General features: G+C 40.3%; 1 protein-coding gene across 2 annotated transcripts; it reads right to left on the bottom strand.

The window, feature by feature from the left end:
* Positions 1–436: 436 nt before the first annotated feature.
* Positions 437–19,882, bottom strand: stk35 (serine/threonine kinase 35). 2 transcript variants are annotated; one of them, XM_073470199.1, is made up of 3 exons: positions 19,161–19,882; positions 15,363–16,177; positions 437–3,501 (listed from the first exon to the last, which is right to left on the bottom strand). In XM_073470199.1, exons 1-2 carry the CDS (start codon positions 19,717–19,719, stop codon positions 15,435–15,437), a joined length of 1,302 nt encoding a protein of 433 aa, XP_073326300.1. In that variant the 5' UTR covers positions 19,720–19,882; the 3' UTR covers positions 437–3,501; positions 15,363–15,434. The 2 variants fall into 2 exon arrangements, with proteins under 2 accessions (XP_073326300.1, XP_073326301.1); XM_073470200.1 differs by lacking the exon at positions 437–3,501 and adding an exon at positions 7,845–7,939.
* Between the last annotated feature and the right edge of the window lie 231 nt (positions 19,883–20,113).

Genomic DNA, 20,113 nt, shown 5'->3' with positions numbered 1-20,113 from the left:
TTATTGAGTTAAAGGTACTCTATGCAACTTTTGCATGAGTCGATAAACAGAGATAAAGCTAACATGAATTGTAGATGTACTTTAAAGCATTCATGTTTGTAAACATTCAAGCAAAACAGGCTTATATTTTGACTCATGGTGAGGTGAGAACAAAAAGAGCACATTGCCCATCCGGAAGTCCAATGGTTCAGTAATATGGGACTAAATAACCAAAGTCGTCATTAAGAAAGTTGTATAGTGCACCTTTAAAAAAGCCTTATTAAATATACAGTATACACATTAAACACCTTTAAAGTGCTAGGTAAATATTTCCTTGATGTGTGAGGTACAGCTGGGAAAATTTGGGTTTAGGACCTCAGAATTTGAATGCTGGCTGTACCCATGCACACACACACACACACACACACATACACACACATATTTAATTCAGACAGTCATAGTTTTATCATTTATTCCAAGAAAAGTTGTCAAACATATTTACAAAAAAAAAAAACATGATGCTTTCTCAAACATCTAATGGCTCCTGTCAGCGTCATAATTTTACAGAACATCTGAAACAAACATTTCTGTACACACTGGAAATATGCACTAAAAGATAAAAATTCAAGATATTACACGCAATTGTTTGAGAACAGTGTGGCTCTGTACGGTGTTTACAGTGAGGCAGTGAAACCTTTTGCATAGTGTAAAGTGTTCTCAAGTGGAATCATTACTAGTCTGAAGAGAACTAAATGAAATCGCATATACAAAAATACAGTGACAGCAGGGCAGGTGGACCACAAGTTTTTGTATCTATGATTTAGTTGGAAAGATCCTCAGTTAGCAAATGCATCAACCACAGCAATGTCATACAGTCTTTTAACCATGTTAGGTTTAACGCTAAAAGCAACATGTATATTGAACAATGCTGAGCAGGTCAGAGGTTTAACATCCCACAGATGTATCTATGTGCTAAACTAGTCCTTCAGCGAGAAGTGAAAAATGAAAGATAACACAGCCATTAAGAGAGAAGGTAACAGGTGTTTCCAGATGTAGTCATTCTAAAGGGAAAAGTTATGTGTCACTTGTAACAAGCAAAACAATACACAGGGAAGTTAGTCAGAGGTTGGTTCAGGATCATAGAGATTGAGTCTGAGGTAAAAAAAAAATCTATCCCACTGTCCCAAACTAACACAAGGCTGTTAATGAGAGGGTCAAGATAGATAATACGGTTCAGAGTGCTGAGAATGAGGTAGGATCACACTACAAAACACCTCAACAGCTACTACTACTGCTGCTGAGTCACTGGACTGTACCCAAAGCTAAGCAGTGCTATGAAGCCAAAAGGAGGTTTTAGTCATTCCTCTGGTCTGTGCTGGAGAGTGAAGGCTAGCAGAGCTTTCTAGGTCTGGAACAAATATACGTTTATGATGTACATTGTGTCAGGCTCACCACTGTATGCTTTAAGTCCCATCTGTTTTCCTTTTTTCTCAGTTTGAACTTTTTTTTTTTCTATCATCCTGAAAATCCTAGTTTCTTCAAGTACTGTGGACCAGTCGTGGTTTGTGGCCCAATATTTTTTGGTTAACCCCAGGGTGCACATGTAGCGGTTTTCTTGAATCAGAGCACAAACTAGACATGATTTTCTCCCAACTCAGATAGTATTCTACAACCAACCACTGCCTGCAAGAGTTTGAAGCACTTCAATAAAGAGGGGAAGGAAGGGAGGAAGGAAGGGACAGTTAGGGTGCATAGCTCATGGCTGCTTTTGGGGATTACTTCCAGATGGAAAACCTTCAAATGTCCTGTGAGAGTCTCCAAATCAGATACTCTAAGAACATTCAGCCGCAGATGGCTCAGTACTGCTTAGGTGTCAGGCTGTTCCCATAGAATGACCCATGAAACACTTTTCAAATCACACCAATCAGAAACCTTAAAACTCAAAAGGTATAGAGCACAGAACAATGGTCAGTAACATTTTATAATAACCTCCATTAACTACAGGTAAATCAATAGGTAAACTTTAGTTAATAGTTTTTGACTGTTACCAAACAATGAAATGCTTTATAAACTTGCATTCTCGCACCAGATGTTTAAATAAACCTTTACAACTACTAATAAATGGTTTAATAAAGCATTTCATTGTTTGTTAACAGTGAAATAACTATTACTTAAAGTTGAATTAACCATTAATTTACCACACGAGTTACCCATTGACTTGATATCCTGAACTGTATTTAAAGTGTTACTTCAACTTCTGAGGAATCCTTTAAAGCCACACTCATCCTCAATGTAAAGAACATTCAGTATAAAGTCACCAAAACCCACCAAATGATCATGATTGTTTCTTGGTCACACTTTCATTTCACAAATATGTTAATACTAAGCTTTGCAGTGATGATAAACAGATATATGCATTTTGTCCAACAGGCGTTTTTTGGATTCAACAGGAAAGCAATGCCCAATAAGACCAGTGATTGCCCTGCCGGATATTGTTTGGTTACAAATGTACAGTATTTTATGGAGTTGATGCAGGCCTGCTACTTCTTAGGTGTGCATTCTGTAGTACACCTTCAAAACAACATAAAAAACTGATAGTATTCACATTTATTCTGCCTCTGCCTCCGGAGTATGGCACAGATTTGTGAAATATTCTTGTAAACCTTCTTTGCATGGGCGTTCATGTGACACAGAAACAAAATCTTAGGATAATTATCATTACCATCATATCATATGATTCATTTTTGTTTAAGTTTTTTGTACATTTCAGCTCCATCACCACAATTGCACTTTAGTTTTTAAGTAGACGGGGGCCACAACATGATCTCATTCTCACTTGACATTATTGCCTGCCATATTGTTTAAAAAGTGTGACATCATTGAAAGCAAAAGATTCCATTGGTCAATTGTGAATTTCGCCAAACAGAAAGCTGCATTAGAAAAACGTGGTTTCTGTCTTGGTGTTTGAGCTTTCACTTTAACCCGCGTAATCATTTTATTTAAAGATCCAATCGCACTTCTGTGTTTCATCTTTAAGGCACGAGGTTGTATGGAGCAGTGTGGGAAAGAGAAACTGCTATTGTCATCGGTTGTTCATAGTTTTTCACATACTATCATCGGTTTAATGATGGGTAGCCCATGCTTTGACCTTAGAACACTGGTACAGTCCGGTGCAGTAACCTGTGCCACAGCCGAGTACATTACAAATGCTAAGGAAGAGCAGGCCTGTACTAGAGCTCATGGGAACAAAAATCAACAAATATAAAACAATAAATGTCATAAACCATCCAGACACTGGTATTATCCACCAATTAAATGTCCTCAGCTCTAAGGTGACAGTGATTGTAACAGGATGGTGCTGGAGTGCTCTGTAGTCTGATTTGCATAATGTTCCTGTCCCAGAGTTTGGAATCATCAGCTGATCCTTTACTTCCTGCTCAAATTATGATTGTGGATTCTTCACAGTTCAGTTTGTCAGAGTCCCTTTTTCCATTGGAGTCCATGTCCATGTAGTAAACAAAGCTGCAGAGACACAAAGATTAAACAGGTCAGCATGGAACACCAAAGGCTCAATCCCAATACACCCTGCTCCCCTGCCACTCAGTCCTTCCCCTCCATTTTACGCAATCATGCCTCAGGGTAGGGTGCTGCAATTCTTGCTAGGATAGAGACTGAGGGTTATGAGAACTCTCTCAATGTATTATGGTCCTTTTCTTTATATATAAAAGATACCTTAGTTTGCTGATATCTTAGTAGATAACTTTCTAGCTAGCTAATGTTACCTTGTTATTGCTGATTTGTTCATGACAGTCTCACATTTTGACATATTTCCGTCAACTGATGACGTATGAGGGTCTTGAAGGGTTGTCCCATTTCATTTTCATAACTTTGTTCCGAGGGGAAAGGGGGCACTAGAAAACAAGGGGTATGGGGTGATTGGAAATTGGAAATGTGAATGACTGGGAATAGCATTTAAAAGATAATGTTTTATTTTTGTGGCTGTGTGGAGTCACTGGCTGTGTCACAGTGTAAATATGCAGCTCTTCCACACCTGCCTCCAGCAGAAACACCACCTGTACTTCCTGCCTGTAGATGTGTCCAGCTTCACCTCAGTGCTGTGTGCTAATAATAGCCCAGTGGTTGCATGCCACAGCTTGGCCTAGCAGTGGTTTGTTCCTCTTCTCATAGGTTGCATAACCTCACAGCACATGGTATGAACACAAGTGGGTCAGCTTAGCAGGATGCATGCATGATGGACATGCTGAATAAGGTATGACGTGCTGAATGGAGACATGGAAAGTGCTTATGTCACTGCTGATGATAAGCACTTTTAAATCTACACATATTTACAGTAAGTTACAGAATACTGTTTATGTCCTATTGGAAAAAATGTGCCCTAAAGGCAAATACAAAATTAATCAGACTAGCTATGAAAACACAGAGTTAGGTCCAGAGGATTCCACCAGTGGCTGATTTAATTGTTGTTCTTCAAGCTTCAAGCTCTTAAAGCTTTGGACAAGCAAAAGGAACCCAGTCATTTCTGACTTAAACTCTGTTTTCCTTTCATTTGCCAACATACTCTGACCAAAATCTGTTCTTTAAAAACTTAAGTGTTGTTGCTGATGAGTTCATAGTGCTCTGCAGTGTCTGTCTGAACTCACTGGCATGGCTGTAATTCTTTAACACTCAGAGATTTTTTTTCCATCTTTTGTTTTTACAGGAGCAGCGCTGACCGTCCTCTCAGAGGGAATGTTGTACCTATGTGTGAACTCTCTGAACTTTAATGAGCATGCCTGACATACCTGAATTTACACCCAAGTATGGATAAATCATGGAACTCTCTGACAGCTGACTACAATCACTGCTGCGTATGTAGCTCTGCTGAAGGCTTCCTTTGAGACAGTTATTGGTTTATTGCTGTGCTTTCTATTAAAGTAAAAGCTGGTATTAAACAGGAGAAAGCGATCCATGCACACAAACAGTAAAACTAAGTATTCTGAAGGAACAATTGCATGATAAATTGTAATCTTTTGAATGGACTTTTGAATGATAGGTTAATGGCAGACATTTTAGACAAAAAAATGTCTATGATTATGAGTAGAATAAAAGGCTCCAAATGCACTCAGGTAGTCCTGAACATGCACCAACCCAAGCTGTAAAACTGGAATGTGGTGTTAAGATGAATGCAACACTTGAGTCATCGTGTTCTGCCTGTGTCAGCAGTGGATGAATTTAGCCACAGACCTGCTGGTGGCTATGACACATTTTGAAGAAATGGCCTACAATCCTGAAGTTAAATATCAGTTTCCTTCCAGGGAAATTGTAGGGAAATATAGGGATATAAAACTAAATTGGAATAAACACATGTGGGTGACAGTTGTAGTAGTTGTAGAAGCACCAGCGGAACACAAACCATTAACTCGGTGGTGTGACTGGCTGTATTGATTTTAATTGAAGTCTAAGGCTGGGTTGCACCTACAAGGATTCATTTCATATAAGATTAGCTCTAATCAGAGTTTAGTAAAATTAGGTTTAATGAATAAATCTAGATTTAAAATAAAGCAGAGCTCTGTTTACCCATTCAAAATTCATCTCTGCTTAGAAAAGCAAAGTTTATTTATGTAAACCAAATTTCATCACAATCAATGTGTTGATGCTGCTGAAATGATAATATTATAATAATAATTAATAATAAATATATGAATAAAATCAATTTGTGTGCTGCTGTGAAGGGGAAACACGTTTTGGCTGCTCTGTATTTCTTAGTAAAATATCATGTTGTTTGCTAGCTAGCTTAAAAATTAGCTTAACTGTTTGTTACTGGTTTTCAGCTGTTTCAGAAGCCATGTTAGGTTACTGCTGGTGAAAACCCAGTATTCCCTGATTTAGCTGCTTTATAATAAAAGCTTTTAAATGACAAAATGACACAGGGCTTTTATTGTGAAGAATTTATAGGAAATTAAGTTTTACCAAATTAGTGGAGCTCTGAGGGCGCAGATTCTTCGATAATAAAGCCAGGAGGAAGAGTGTTTACAGCCGCTCCTCTGACTGCTAGTCACAGCCATGGACCAGCCCGCTGCCTTCAAATGTCTTCTGCTCAAGACAAGTTTCTGAAGTTAAATACACACCTTGGAGCTGGTAGGCCTGTTGTCATGGAAGTATAAATCTGTGCAGAGTCAAACCCAGTCAAGCCAAGCTAGCACATGTGGAAATGCCTGATAAGTTTACCAGCTGCATCTCCTCCCCTGCCCTGTCTGACAGTCGGTCCAGTCTTTCTGCTCAGCTCCAGAACTTACTTAACTGGTATCTTGATAAAAATTCAGCAGCATCATGAAACTCATTTGGTTTGAGTCTGTCCCTTAATTTTATTCCAGTACCTTGACTATTTTGATCAGTTCATTAAAAAAAAGACATGCCATTTTAAAAGTTAAAGCTCCTCACATGAGTTTACAGATAATACTGGATCACAGTTTGAACTGGAGTTGAAAGTTTTGGTGCAACAGATTTCTATTTAATCTAGGTTTGGAGGGGAAAAAACTAAACTGAAGTTTAGAGAGAGGTTTAAATTTTAAGCTAGGTTTAAAGTTTTGTGCAAAAGAATCTAAACTTAAACCATGAGGTTTAAAAGTGAATCCTTGTTGGTGTTCTGTCAGATGTGTACAGTGTTGACAGCCTGTACCTGTCTCCTCTGATTGATTGTTCTGTTGGGGACATTGCTGTTCAGGCAGCTCTTTGACTGACCTCAACATTAGCGTCCCCTTGAGAATTCACATTTTGCCTCCACAGTCAGAGTATGGGCAGCTGTTCATTACATTTTCAATACATAATGGACCCAGTGTGCTTAAGTCCTACTGGTCCATACAGTGTGTGCTCTACAGGCGTTGAACTATAAACATGTTTCAAGCTGTTCCAACAGCCACAGTCGAAGGCAGAGGGACGAGCCTTACTTAATAAAGAGGGGCAAGATGAAATGGAAGAGTAGGAAGTCCTTCCTTAGTCAGTCAGTCTGATGATCAGACAAGCAAACTCAGTCCTTAAAGGATCCGTTCACCCAAAAATGAAAATTCAGTCATTTTCTACTCACTCCCATGCCGATGGATAGTCAGGTGAAGTTTGTCAGTCCACAAAACATTCCTGGAGCTTCACAGCCTCAGTCTCTAGAAGCCCTGATATCCCAAATTGATTTGAAAAGATGCTGTTTATACCCCCTGTAAAGATGAACTCTTCACTGTAGCTGCAAGCTAAAAGCTCGAGTGAGCACCCCGTCTGAAGTGGCTGCACAAGCTTGATCAAGTATCAAAGATGCAAACAACTTTTTTCATACAATCTTGGATCTCTGGGCTTTTGGATCCATTTTATGTTTTCTTTCAATAGTTTTTTTACATTTTAAAACAAGTCCCGATCTATTTTCTAGGATACATGGATTCAAGTCCCTCACCTTGATGTGTCCCACAACAAGACAGTAAATCTGTCAGTTCCATTGGTGCTGACCTCTGACCTACCAGCAGAGGAGGGGGTAATGACCATTTCCTCTACACAGTAGTCAAGGCACGCATTATTAGCCAGAGTTAGATCAACAACACACTGACCAAAAGGTTACAGTCTAATAAGTCAGTTTGTTTTCTGTGGTCTGAACACTGAACCCTGATCAAACTAACATGGTACAACATATAAACAAACTACAAACCCTCACTGAAATCAGCGGATCAGTTTCCTGCTTCTTTCTCTGTTGGAGTTATTAATTCTATGTAAATAAGCAAAATGAAGGAAACGAGTCAAGGTCGAGGCCCAGCAGATCCTGGACTAACATTCGGCCTGCTGCCTATTCAGCCATCCCACCAGCCTTTTGTTGTTACATAACTCAAAAGCAGAATACCTCGTAAAAATCCGGCAGGGACCGGTATCTTTGGGGAAGCGGTGGGGGTTGATTTTCTTGTACGCCTGGGACACTGTGGCAGCTCTGTATGATAACCAGTTGGAGAGGCAGCGTTAGCGTTTTACGAGTTTGGGGTGGTTTTGTGGCTGGGAGGCATGCAAAGCAACACATTCCACTTGGCTGGCATTCACAAAAACTGTTCATTATGCAAGTTTAGGTGTGTGCTTCCCAGTTCCTCGTCATGCAAAACTGACAGAGCATTTCCAACACTCCACTGACAACAAACAAGCAGTCCAGAACCTAAAGAGGTTTTTCCTGATAAATAACTTAAATAGTTTGATAATTGATTAATTAATTTTTTTTTTGGTTGATCAATAATCAATTAAAGTATGTCATTTGTGCCAATAGAGGTCTCTCAATCAAAACAGAAGACATAAGTAGCGAGGGATCATGGGAGTTTTCTGTCTTCACCATTAAACAACCACCAATGCTGGTGAAAATCTATCTGACATGACTCAGTTTACGGACACCGTAATGTTTTAAAGTTTTAGTCACGCTCACCGGCTTCCTTCCTCACTCTCTTACGAAAAGCGATGGGTGACCAAATGAAACCGTTGGTCTGGGACAATGGAAGTACACAATATATAAAATATACGACAAAGGTCTAAAGGTTTAGACATAAAATAACTACTTTGTCCAAATTCAGGATACTTAAGAATTACATAAGTACTTAAATAATACGAAGTCCTGAGAAAAGAGACATTTGACCAATGAAGGCACAATCTGATCCTGAAATAAATACACACATGCATATCTCCAAAGCTTCTGCAGCATTTCAGAAACAATAGCTGAAAATGTGAACGAGGATAAATATTTTCTAAGGCCAAGCTTAAAGGTTTGTTCCACTGCTTGTTTGTGTGACCATCTGCGATCCCTCTGGTAATCCTGCCATCTTGAAGTTCTTATTTTTGTATTTTGTCACGGGACAGAGCGCACAGTCAAAAACAGCAATGACACAGCAAATCCAAAAATCATACAGTAGACCAATCTCTGCTGTCTGCAACAGATGCTGACCACACCTCTTTTCATCTATTATTTACACGTCAGAATGAAGCCCGTCAGGTTTAATAGAACTGGTCCAACAAGGCTGAATTGTCAACACAACAGTGGAACCACAGAACTACCAAAGAGAATCCACTAAGATGCCAAAATATTACCACGTACAGCACCTGCAGTGAGGCTGTGATGGATGGTACGCAGACTGTGAGGAGATTAACACGGTGTTAAGAGCTTACAGCCTATCAGGTCCAACAGAGCCACCATGAATGGGGACAGTGGAGTGGAAAAGACCTGGATCTGTGTTATTCCAGAGTACTGTGGGATGGCAGGGTTCCCTGGGCTGAACAGGGGAGCTGTAAGGTCCATCATAAATTGTCGACTTTTATGAGAAATGGCATAATAAAAAAGGAAGGGGTCAGATTACTGAAATGGCTTGAGCTTTTCACTCAGGCTTTTCCCTTCACTCTCCAATTTTGAATAAACACAAGAACACAAAGAGTTGCTTCACCAGAATCGTTTGTGTAGGAACTCGTTTTTGCGGTTCTCGCTCTGGACCCTGAGGGCCCTGAGGAAATATTTACAACCTTCTCAGCCACTGAATGCTCGTTTTTACGACCATGTTACATAAGAACGCCAATGTGCTCATCTCACCCACTTCCAAAAACTTGTAAAGGTGGCCTCTCTCTGGCATTTCTCAGCCCCTCTGTAATACCCCCCACTGACAGAGCCAATAAGGAACATACTGTACCCAGCCTTCAAACTGCTGTCCAAACAGCTTAATTTCCTTTAGAGGAGCAAGATCAGCATTCTCTCAGACCCTGCTGCCTTTGTTCAAAATGTACGCTGCTATGGAGTATTCAGATAAGATGGAAGAGAAAAACATCAATCCTGCTTGAAGGTATAAGTATGTTTACTACAGTGCGTGGAGGCATTCTTGCATGCAGTGCAAGGCCAACACCCTGAAAATGCCTCAACATGTAAAGAGCCTGTTCATGCTGTCGATGAAATCAAAAAGGATTCCCAAAGTAAAAAGTGTTCACGTGGGCAGGGCCGCAGCTTATAGTGCTCTGGCCTGGTTTAGACTGAGGCGGCACATGGCTGGCAGGCAACGAGAGGACAAAATGTTCCAGACGCAAGCCTTCATAAGCCCTCAACCTGGAGCAGCACTCTCATTGTCCAGCAGAGGGGAGAAGGATGGAGGGGGGATGACAGGGAGGATGGGTGAGATAGATGGGCAAAACACACGGTCATGATACAATGTTGACAATACACATTTTATAAAGATGCTCCACTCCTGATCCATGTCATTACTAATTATGTAGTAGTGCCAAAAGACAGCATCTTCTCCAACTCCATAACTGACGGCAGCTCACAGAATGAAATCTAGTGATGGTATGTAACGAAGTACATTTTCAAGTGCTGTATGTAAGTATAAATTAGAGGTACTTTACTTGAGTTTCCATTTTCTGCCACTTTATACTTCCATTTTTACTCCACTACATTTTTTATAGCTTTATTTGATAGAAAATTTTAACAATATCAAGTATTAATCAATTACTTTTCAAGTATTTCAATGCTGCATCAGAGCCACAGCAGTGCATATTTAAAATAATTCATTCTATATCATTTAAAAAACACACCGATTCCGATCAGGCTAATAACTGGCTGACCAGTGTGTACATACAATTAAATATTTCATTATTATAAAACATATGTTTGATAATTTTGATACTCAAGTACGTCATGTTTTGTTTAAGAGTGTAAAAACACAATTGATAACAAAAAGAACCTGCCAAAATACTTTGTAAGTCATCCGTGTATGTTTAAACTGTTTCTGTTATTACAGACTGATAAACTTAAGATGGTATGTAAACTAGGTACATTTCTGAGTAACGTTTTGCCTCTGTTTAAATAACTTAGCTAGTACCAAAGATCTACTCTGGCTGTTTACCATTGTCCTATGTATTTTTGTTACCTATATGTTTGTACTCTGAGAAAATTACTTTTGATAACTAAGTACATTTAATATCAGATACTTTAATATTTAAGCACAATAGCTTGTAGTAGCATTACTAGTAGTAGACTTTTGGGTACTTTTGGGTACACTGATGAAATCACAATTCCCCTTAGAAGGGACCTTCTCATATGGATTATTGTCAACAGTAATTGTGCATAATCTCTTTTCATGATAGCACAAACCCAACAGCTCACCAGCTGTCGGGTTTGTGCTATTATGAAAAGAGTAGAGTAAACATGGGACTGACAAATGATCAGGCTCAGGCTTCAGCTCATAAATCTATTAATATTATTCGGAATTGGTCTGTATGTCGGTCGATAATTAACATCAAATTGCAGTATTGAAATGTAGATGATATGTTTGAGGTTAGGGTTGGGCAATATATTGATAGTGTATGGTTATCTTAATATGAGACTATGTATGGTCTAAGATTTTGGACATTGTTAAATCATGATATGGCATAAGTCTTTTCCTGGTTTTAAAGGCTGCATTAAAGTAAAATGATGTCTGAACTTACCAGCCTGTTCTAATACTTACCTTTACCCACTCAGTCATTATATTAAAATTACAGATGTAATGATTTAATCAAAAATATGGTGATATTGGATTTGTCAGGCAGTTCTAGCATTTATGCAGTGCTTTTGAGGAGACTTATATTGAGATATACTGTATTTTGGTTTTTGTGATATAGGCAAAAAGTATTGCAGTATTATTTTAAGGCCTTTTTTGCACAGATCCATTTGAGTTAAAGATGTACCATTTAGAGCCAAAACAATTTGTCATTGATTGATTCATTGATTCAAAAATAAAATAATAGAAGTGAAACCATCCCCACACGGGCTACACAACATCCCACAGACTCCTGAAGAAACAATATCACCCAATATGTTGCCCCATCAGACTAAAGATAGTTTCTCTTTTATCTGTACGTGTGAAATCTCATCGGTGATCAGCGCATTGTCACTGTGCTGTCGTCAGCTGTCCCCTAACTTAACCAGCTCCTGACATAAATACACATGCAGCAGTAACAACCTTCCCCCCCTCCACTGTTTACAGCCACTAATCCCTCTCTCCAACAGATGACAGGTTTTCCCATTGAACCAGTGCAGGGCCATGGGTCTGTTGCGTAATATGCTATCCCATCATGCAAGAGAACGAGGCCAATCTGCAGCAGCGGACTAGCATGCAACGGCGCCTTCACAGTACATCGGAGTCGGCTTTGCTGACAGCTGGGAGCCAAGAGGTGTTACGTCATGGGTGATGGGGCAGGGTCTCTGGGAGGGGCTTACAGTACGGGGTAAACAGAGAATGGTTGTAGGATTGGAGAGCTAATTGTCAAACAAATGATGGGCTTAGTCCTGGTCAATGGAGGGTTCAAGTTCAAACAAACAGACGCTAGGTTCGGGTCAGTGAACATCCACTCAGCTGATTGATGTGCCGAAAAGAAGTTTCCGCTCTAAATAGCAAAAAGAGACAATTAACATCTTACAGGGACACCTTTTCTACACTGTCCCTGCAGCACACCCCTGCTGAGTGTGTATCATTGTTTGGGGAGGGGGATTTCTTCTCTGATATCCAAAATATATTCCTCTTTAGAAAGTAGTGAGAGGGGTGAGGTTAGGTCTTGAATCCTTAATCCTTTTAAAATTGTCACTTCCTGTTGGAGCATTTCCAAAAACTCAATGAAGGTGGAAGGTATATGTTCTGTGGTTTGACAATATGAATTCAAATCCTCTATTACCTACTGCATCTGTAGGTGATTTAAAAAATAGTTTTAGGATCTATCTTCTTTTAAAAATCAGAAAAGTAAGCACTTAATTGTAGTTTGTAGTTTAGAGGTCCTCACACAAAGGGTGATTAAAATGTGAATGGCAGCTTGACATTAAAAGTACTTAACTTAAGAAATACTTCCTCAGCTCTGTGTCACTCTGGCAAGTTAACACTGGCCTATGACTGGCTATGGTTAAATACACAACAATTCAATCATAATGTGATTAAGACAGATAATATAAATACCAGACTGTAATTATGTTTATGATCACCGTAAGCATTACTGGTGTCACAATTCTCCAAATCAATGACATGATTTAACTTTGATCTAGATTTGTAAAGATCAATAGATCATTGGTTTTATGCTCCGACAACTGTCATTTCATTTTCATTGAATTCTTATATAAGATAAGGGATAGAAAGATAAGGGTATTTTACAGCAACAGTTTGACTCTATTCCGGTGGCTTTTTGCAGATGAAGGTTAGATTCACCAAAAATAAAGATTCCAGAGTTCAACAAAAAATAGTTAACAGTTAACAGCAAAAGACCGAAATACAGTTTTTCTTATAAAGTTTGGTTTCTCAACCCTCTTCCCAAGCAAGTCAATAAACGATCTCTGTAAAAGGAAATAAACTCATCTCCAACACCTGTCTACATTAATGCAACTGAAGCTTGGTGTACAAATCCGACATGCAAAACAACATGCAACATGCATGAGTCAGCAAGCAGCAGATAGTGATACATTTGTCAGAAGTGGCTTGTCAGGATATTCTCTGGCGGGAAATAAGCCAGGTCACTGTCAGTCTGGTGCAACAGTCGGTACTTTGATGGAAACAGGAGTCAGAATTCAGTGTTTTAACAAGAGATGCAATTAAGTGTCAGATGTAATTATGAACCAGGTAAACTCATGTTCAAAACATGTCAAGTTAATGCCAAATTCCTGTTGATTCATCTTGACTGTTGATGCATCTCTGCCAAAAAAATTTCACACACGCACACAGACTATACACATTTCATTAAAGCCGGGCAGTCTGCCCTCAGGCCCAGGGTGTACCCTGCTTGATTCCCAGTGCCGATCTCAAAGTTATCATCCCTTCTGCTCACACACTAGCTGTGCTCTTACACCACCCTCTCCACCCTGAGGCCATCAACACACCTCCTGTTACCTAACTTCACTTTTAACTTCTCTTCTGTGTTTGTTAGTTCGTGAGAGTCATATTCGTCCTGCAGTGACAGGCACCGTTAGTCAACTTGTGCACCTCAGTCCTCCTGTTAACTCTATAAATGGCTCAGTTTTATGTCTTGACGTCAGTGCTCTGCAATGGATACTTTCACTTTTGTTAATCCTGTTTCCTTGACAGTGACGTGGGAAGCTTTGGCAGAAATCAGGAGCAGCAGTAAGGCTTAGGAACTATTTGGAGTTAAGGGACTAGGCCAACATGTCACCTCATGTCTTGTCAGCCACTTGTGGTTCCCATGGTACAAACAGATCATCAGACTCGCCAAGAGAGAAAATTAAATCTTTTTCTTAATCTTTTTCCAAAAGGATATTTCTAGTTTATTACAACTTAGATCTTATTTTGGAGGTTTTAGCTATTTAGTTCTCATCAGTAGCGTTAACACTGTACTTATAAAGTTAATAGATTAAATCTCAGAGTGCGGCAACATCAAATCTCCAGGTTGGCCATTTTCTCCTTTTAGTAAGAAAGAAGAAACTAAAGTTGAACCAAATTCTCCACTGCGAGGGCCCTGACACTCTAGGCCATCAGTGGCTCTAGTTTTTGCAGTGTGCCCCGCACTTTCGGCATTAGTCAGCCCTTGTCAGCAGCAGTTTTCCTCTTGAATGAGGGATTATCAACAAGATTTTAGACAGAATATGTTTCTGTTTTTCCTCCTAATAGAGTGGTTTCAACAATAAGGGCAATCTGACTATCTCTCAGTGAATCTCACTACTTGTGATTTTGGATCCATTGGACTTTGTTGTAGTGATGCAGTCATATTCCCACATCTTTGGGGAGGATGTTATCAGGACAAATAGAAATCGTGACCAAAACTACAACTAAATGTAACAATTCAGTTGGAATTATCCTTAAAGAAATCCTTTGACCAAAGGGAATAAAAATGCTTTGAATGATGTAAGTGGTTGTTTTTCATGACAGACCAGCTCTACTAGGTTTTATTTGTGAAATCTCTGTGCTAATGTCAACATGGTTAATGGAAGTAATAAAAATGGCTTCTCTCTTCACTGTAAATAATGGCAGTGAAAGAACATTTTTGAAAAACACAGTAAAAAAAGTAGTAAACCATTAACAACCAGTGACTTCTCACCCCCAGCAGCAATTAAATGAAGGACGTTCCAGCTGGTGACCAGGACAAGTAAGGTTAATGGTGTCAGCTCAAAGGAAGATTACCTGTCTCAGCCGTGGGTTACCAATGGCCAGTGCCCCCTTTCAACCAGTAGTGGTGAGTCCAGTGTCACAGAGGAGCTTGAGGGGCTTCGAGCCCCACTAATCACTACAATAGCTCTTTTCACTGACTGCTCCTCCTCTGTGGTTTAATGCATGCCTGTTCTTTGGTTGCATATGACTAACTTAAGAGAACATGCCCAAAGTTAGTAAAATAGTAAATAACTAATAATTTATCAAGGGAGTGGAGCTTACCTGGGAAGGAAAGGGGTCCCTTCTTTGACTGGTTAGGTTAAGAAAGGAGAGGTTTTGGGAAGGTGGTGGCTGTCACGCAGCACACGTGACTTGGTCCATCCGCACCTCCAGCTGGAAGGCGTCCGGCCGGTCCTGAGGGTTGACTGCGAGCATGTCCTGAAGGAGTTTCTTCACCCCCTCAGACATGGAGCTCCTGGCCTTCTGAGGGATATGGAGAACCATTTTGGGGTTCTCCAGCAGAGCCTCCCCGACAGGTACAATCTCTGTGCCCTGGCGTATGTAGGTGCCCAGAAGTTCACGCTTGGACTCTGCGTCGATGAAAGTGATCCGCTCGACCATTGCCCAGATGATGATGCCCAGGGCAAAGATGTCAGCCTTGGCTGTGTAGTGGCCCTCCCACACCTCAGGGGCCATGTAGAAGTCCGAGCCACATGCTGACGACAACCAGAACTTGTTTATATTGACGATGTTGTTCTGGTTGCTGCCTTTGCCACCCGCTCCCAACACAGGGAGGTCTTCACTGTTCTTGGAGTTTAGGCCAGCACAAACTTTACTGAGTCCAAAGTCGGCCACTTTGAGAACAGGTGAACCAGATTTCTGTGAGATCAGAATGTTGTCTGGCTTCAGATCACGATGGACGATGTTGTTCTTGTGCAGGAAAGCTACAGCACTCGTCAACTGGCGCATAAAGCTCCTGTTGGTCTGGGGGTCGGGCCGGCGGGACAAGATGTACTGGTTGAGGTCCCCGCCCTCACAAAACTCCATGACGAACCAGAGATAGCATGGCTCCTCTGGGCAGCCCAGGATGCGCTCCCCTGCAGCATGCAGATTAAAAATGAACACATATGACCTGATTAGTGAGATACAGCTGTCAAACTGTAAAATTTAGTCAGTTCATTAGCCCTCAAAACAGTGGTGCACCATGGCCAAACTAAAATTCACTCCATACTTCAAACCCACAACAATGACTCATACAGAAGTCAAGTACGCACAAGTACAGTGCTACTCTCAGTGTTGTTTCAGCACAGTATTTGACATGCAAATTATTTTCTGACAGAGCTACGAGCTATTCATGTGTCTATGTGTCTCTGTGTCTATTCATTTTTAGAATTCCAAAGCAACCACAAAAATAAGTTGTGGTGTCTGTATAGTGTGTACAATACTTCAGGATTTCCTCTTCAGTAAGCAACACCATTATCAGTGGTTTGTAAATGTATACAACAGATACTATCATGATCTGTTGATTCAGCTGTGTCACTCACACTTCAAAGAGTGTCGCGTTTGAAGTTTCAAATCCTCAAACCTTTACAAATTTCACTTATGGCTGGGCAACATTGTTGTCTTGTGACTAACTATCTGAGACAAAATATTGTTATATTGTGATGTGGCATAAGGGTTGCCTTTTTTCTGGTTTTAAAGGCTGCGTTACAGTAAAGTGTTGTCCTTTTCTGAACTTACCAGCCTGTTCAATTTTTCTTATACTTGTCTTTACCCACTTAATCATCATATCCACATTACTGATGATTTTTTTTATCAAAAATCTCACTGTGTTAATATTTTTTGAAAGTACCAATAGTCATCCTAACAATGTTGTCACAATATCAATATTGAGGAATTTGGTAAAAAATATTGTAATTTTTTATTTTGTCGCCCACTCCAAGCATCTATGAAGTACTTTTGAGGAGATTTCTAAATATCAAAATGTATATTTTGTATCACAATAATATTTACATATTATGTTAAGGCCACATCGCCCAGCACTAATTTGCTTTGCTAATAAGCTTCCTCTATCCTGACACATCTCTTCTTGTGATCAATTCAGTTAGCAGATGATGGCATAAACATACTCACACTAGCTAAATATATGGCCTTACAGCACCTCTGCTCTTTTAGCCCCTGGAGGTGGTCTTTGTTTCAGTGGAGGAGGATCACCTCGCCTCGTAAACACTGAGGGAAAACACTGATGGTAGGGCTATAAATCATGGACACACTAAAGCCAGACCAAAACAGGATTTCTGAGGCCGATACTGTCATTGATATTTCAGAGTTTAAGAAATGAGCTGATATTTGTTTAGTTAAATAAACAATCATTTTGGTTGATATGGATCCCTTACATTTGATTAGTAGAGTTGTGAGCAACATATAGGTGAGTGAACACATTACAGTTTAAAAATAAACCTGTCAGTGCTGCTCCTACATGACCTCAAACATATCTTTGACATTTATCTACTGACATTTGTTGTTTCTTATTAGCCATCATATATGCTGACATCAACATACTGTATTAGTGTGTCACTTTCTAATGACACTGGTTATTTTTCTCCCATATCACCTCATAAGGTCAACTACCTGATCAGACTTGTTATATAAAACTATTAAGAACAGGACCCTAAAGTATTTTACTGAAAATGTTAGCACTTCCTGATTCCTGTCTCTTCCTACAGCTCTAAGAAATGTAATGAATCTTTGAGTTAACAGTGAAATAAGCTTTCAAAATGTCCAAACTGCTTTGCTCTCCCACACTGACCTGCCCTGATGTTCCCTCTGTGGGTTGCTGTTTATGACTGGTGACTATTTGGCTTTTCACTTTATGTCTTGGTTGAATGGACACAGACAAAAGCATAGAGGGCATAAAAATTAAAAAAACAAGTCCTCTGCGTTATTCTACAAATCCTACAAACAGTCTGTATTATCACTTGATGGCTGCAAAAGATGTCAGCTCAAAATTAATATTTAATCTCAGCAGCCAGGCTATTAAAAGAAAAGAGACAAAGATTGCAAAATTTAACAACACGGGTTAACATTGGTCTTTAAATGCTAAATTTAAATTTTAAAAGACATACTGTATGTCACAGTTGTTATCTATTTCTATTAGCCCTGCTGAACAATAACAAAGGGAGTCATAAGTAGGTCAAACTGGATTGATGACAACAATGACACTAATAAAGGTAAATAAAAATGTAGCTTTCATAACATAAATTTTCAGTATTTCATTAAAATATCCCACATTACACTGTAACATCATTGTTTAAAGTCTGAAATTTCAGTAAACAAGCAACGGCTTAACATGGTGACAAGTAGTACACTGTGTTCTCTTGTGAGCAGAGGGAAACACAGTGTACTCTGTGCCTGCTATAGGTAACGTATAGCTACGTCACTGGCAGAGAGGGCTGCCATCGGAACCAATGCTACTTTTAATTCACAAAATCCTTTAACAGTGGATAAGCCTTCCATCATACACACTGTTTATAGCACATTTTTATCACATGATTTAGTTTTAGTACAGAAAGAGCACTACACGTCATCCAAACCATATCATTAATGTAAATGATCTTAATATTAAAAAAGACGACCTAAATAACTGCAACAAGCACTGTAAACTGCATGTTTTACTTTTTTATTCATCTGTGGCTGAGTGTGATTTAGTAAAGCAGGGCCACAGTTTGGGTTACACTTACAGCCACCAACTACAAACCCACACTGCTGGGTTATATAAGCTGAAAACACATTTAACCACAATGTAGATGCCATTAGTGTGATTTTATTGCAACATTTATAAACTGGGCTTTTAAAAGAAAGGCTCGTAAAGTTTGGTCTTGGAGCTTAAGCTGGCAAAATCACTGTCACTTTCTGAACTACTTATTAACAATAATTTTTAAGGCATGTTTTGGACTTTTTGGAGCTCATTTGATTCCCTATCATGCAAACAGGCTATGTCTATTATCTCTGTCAGTATTAGTACCATTTGTTACGTGACTGCTAACAGCTGCGGAATAAACAAGACACAAGCCTGTCTACCTTTGAGTGATGTCTCCACCAGTCGCAGGTACTGTTTGGACCTCTTGTTCCCATGGCTCATCTTCTGGGCCAGGCCGTTCCTCTGCATGACACACTCCTCCAGCTGGACCACATTCTGGTGCCGGTTCTCCAGGCTCGTCAGGGCCCAGAACTCGGCCAGAGCTAGCTCTACGTTTTCCGGGGCGTCGCATTGTAGCCTCTTCACCGCCACCCTGGCCCCTGTTTTCCGGGCTATAGCCTCATACACCACCCCGTAGCTTCCCCGGCCGACCTCTCGCAGCAGGCTGTACCGAGGAGACACCACGACGGCGGGCTCCAGTCGGTCATTTCGGAGGAAGCTAATGGAGAAGCAGTCGTCGTCGTCCTCTTCCTCCTCCATAGGCTCCGTGTGGTTGTTGTCCTCCACCGTGCGGGAGCGGAGGATTCTGCCTAACGTGAGGTCCCGCTTCATCTTTCCGGCGGCCACGCTCCGCCTGCAGCCCCGCATACCACCGCTTACCTTTCTCCTCTTCTTCCCGTCGCAAATATCCATAACTTCTTTTTTGTTGAAAGTAAGCATGAAGGGAGGACGTGTTTATCTTTCATTACTTTAACGCGAAACTACTATAGTTTGACGTCCTGACGTCTACGTGGTTGCAGCTCGGACAGGTGAAGCGCCAGCCTGTCAGTGTGGACAGTGTGGACAGTTTGAGAGTCTTACAGGTCACAGTGAGCAGGCTGGTGAGGAGTCACAGGCTGCCCAGCTGTAGTAAACACAATGTTCCAGCTCAGACTACACAGAGAACAGAGGGCGGGCTCACTCTGCAGCTCCGACACACGCTGATTGGCGGGGAGAGAAAGCGGCTCGTGGAGGACCTGTAATGATCCAGAGAGGTGGAGAATACAGCGAGCATGCACTGTTTGTTTTTATTTTGAAATAAATACATTTAAAATAAATATCAGCCGTGGTAAAG

Source organism: Pagrus major, chromosome 7, assembly GCF_040436345.1.
Source record: "Pagrus major chromosome 7, Pma_NU_1.0".
Taxonomy (NCBI): domain Eukaryota; kingdom Metazoa; phylum Chordata; class Actinopteri; order Spariformes; family Sparidae; genus Pagrus; species Pagrus major.
Note: the sequence above shows the minus strand (reverse complement) of the source record. Positions and strands in the feature narration are given on the sequence as shown.